This window comes from Echinococcus granulosus (assembly GCF_000524195.1).
Source record: "Echinococcus granulosus chromosome Unknown EG_S00496, whole genome shotgun sequence".
Lineage (NCBI taxonomy): Eukaryota > Metazoa > Platyhelminthes > Cestoda > Cyclophyllidea > Taeniidae > Echinococcus > Echinococcus granulosus.
In genome coordinates, this window is record NW_020170875.1 from 1 (window position 1) to 1013 (window position 1013).

The following is a 1013-nucleotide window of genomic DNA, read 5'->3' on the forward strand; positions in this document are numbered from 1 at the left end:
AATATTTATTCCTCCAACTATTCATCCAATCGCTACTTTTGCTTTTTCCATTGATTCATTTCTCTTTTGTTATGTGCTGTTCCCACGCAACTTTGGGCTTGATTCCAATCGCTGACCTCTAAGCTGCTGCCATGCTCACCATCAGACGATGTCTACACCTGCAATCGGTCAAGGCCACTTTCCCCTATATAAGTAGCAGACAATGTGAGCACTCTTCATCACACGTGGAAAGATGAAGACACTGTTATTCCTTCTCACTCTCTCCGCCATCCTCCTTGTTGCCTGCACCAAGGCCAGGCCCTACACAACTCCCATTGCCACGCAGTTGAGGGATGAGCGTGGGGAGGAGAGCAGTGGCAAGGACGCCGTCAGCCAAGCGGACGGCCACGATGAACAGGACGATAATGAAGACTACGACGTCTTCATATACGATTCTTATAACGATACCGTGAAGGCCGATGCACAAGAGGTGGAGGAGACCGAGGCTGCTGAAGAATATGACGAAGCGTACTACGACGACGAGTGGTATGCGAAGTATGCGCCAGTGTATGTTGACTTTGAGGAAAAGAAAGAGGGTGACAAGGACAAAGAAGATGAGAGGGAAGGACTGACCTTCGACGACGCGCGGTATACGCAGCATACGCCAGCATATAAAGAGGAGGAGGAAAAGGAGGAGACCGAGGCTGCTGAAGAATATGACGAAGCGTACTACGACGACGAGTGGTATGCGAAGTATGCGCCAGTGTATGTGCAGTCTGATGAAAATGAGGAATAAAAGGCAGTGGAAAAGTGAGCAAATGTTCTCCTCTAACCTCCTAACAATTCCATTTTTCGCCTTGACTTCATCAAGTTCCTTTATCAAATCATCGAGTGTACTGTTCCAATTAATAAAGGTGTCTGACTAAATGATATTTATTTTTCATGACTGGTTGGGGTGTAGTGCATTGCCACGTGAATAGTGTAGAGGGAGAAGAGCTGTGGGAGGAGCTCTGGAACAGGCACAAGCAGGAGTT

General features: G+C 47.6%; 1 protein-coding gene across 1 annotated transcript; it reads left to right on the top strand. All coding sequences in view use genetic code 11, as the record gives it.

Moving 5' to 3' along the window:
• Nucleotides 1-232: 232 nt before the first annotated feature.
• EGR_11201 (hypothetical protein) lies at nucleotides 233-775 on the top strand (the record flags this gene model as incomplete). The annotated part of the gene is made up of 1 exon (XM_024500448.1): nucleotides 233-775. One exon carries the CDS (start codon nucleotides 233-235, stop codon nucleotides 773-775), a length of 543 nt encoding a protein of 180 aa, XP_024345137.1.
• Between the last annotated feature and the right edge of the window lie 238 nt (nucleotides 776-1013).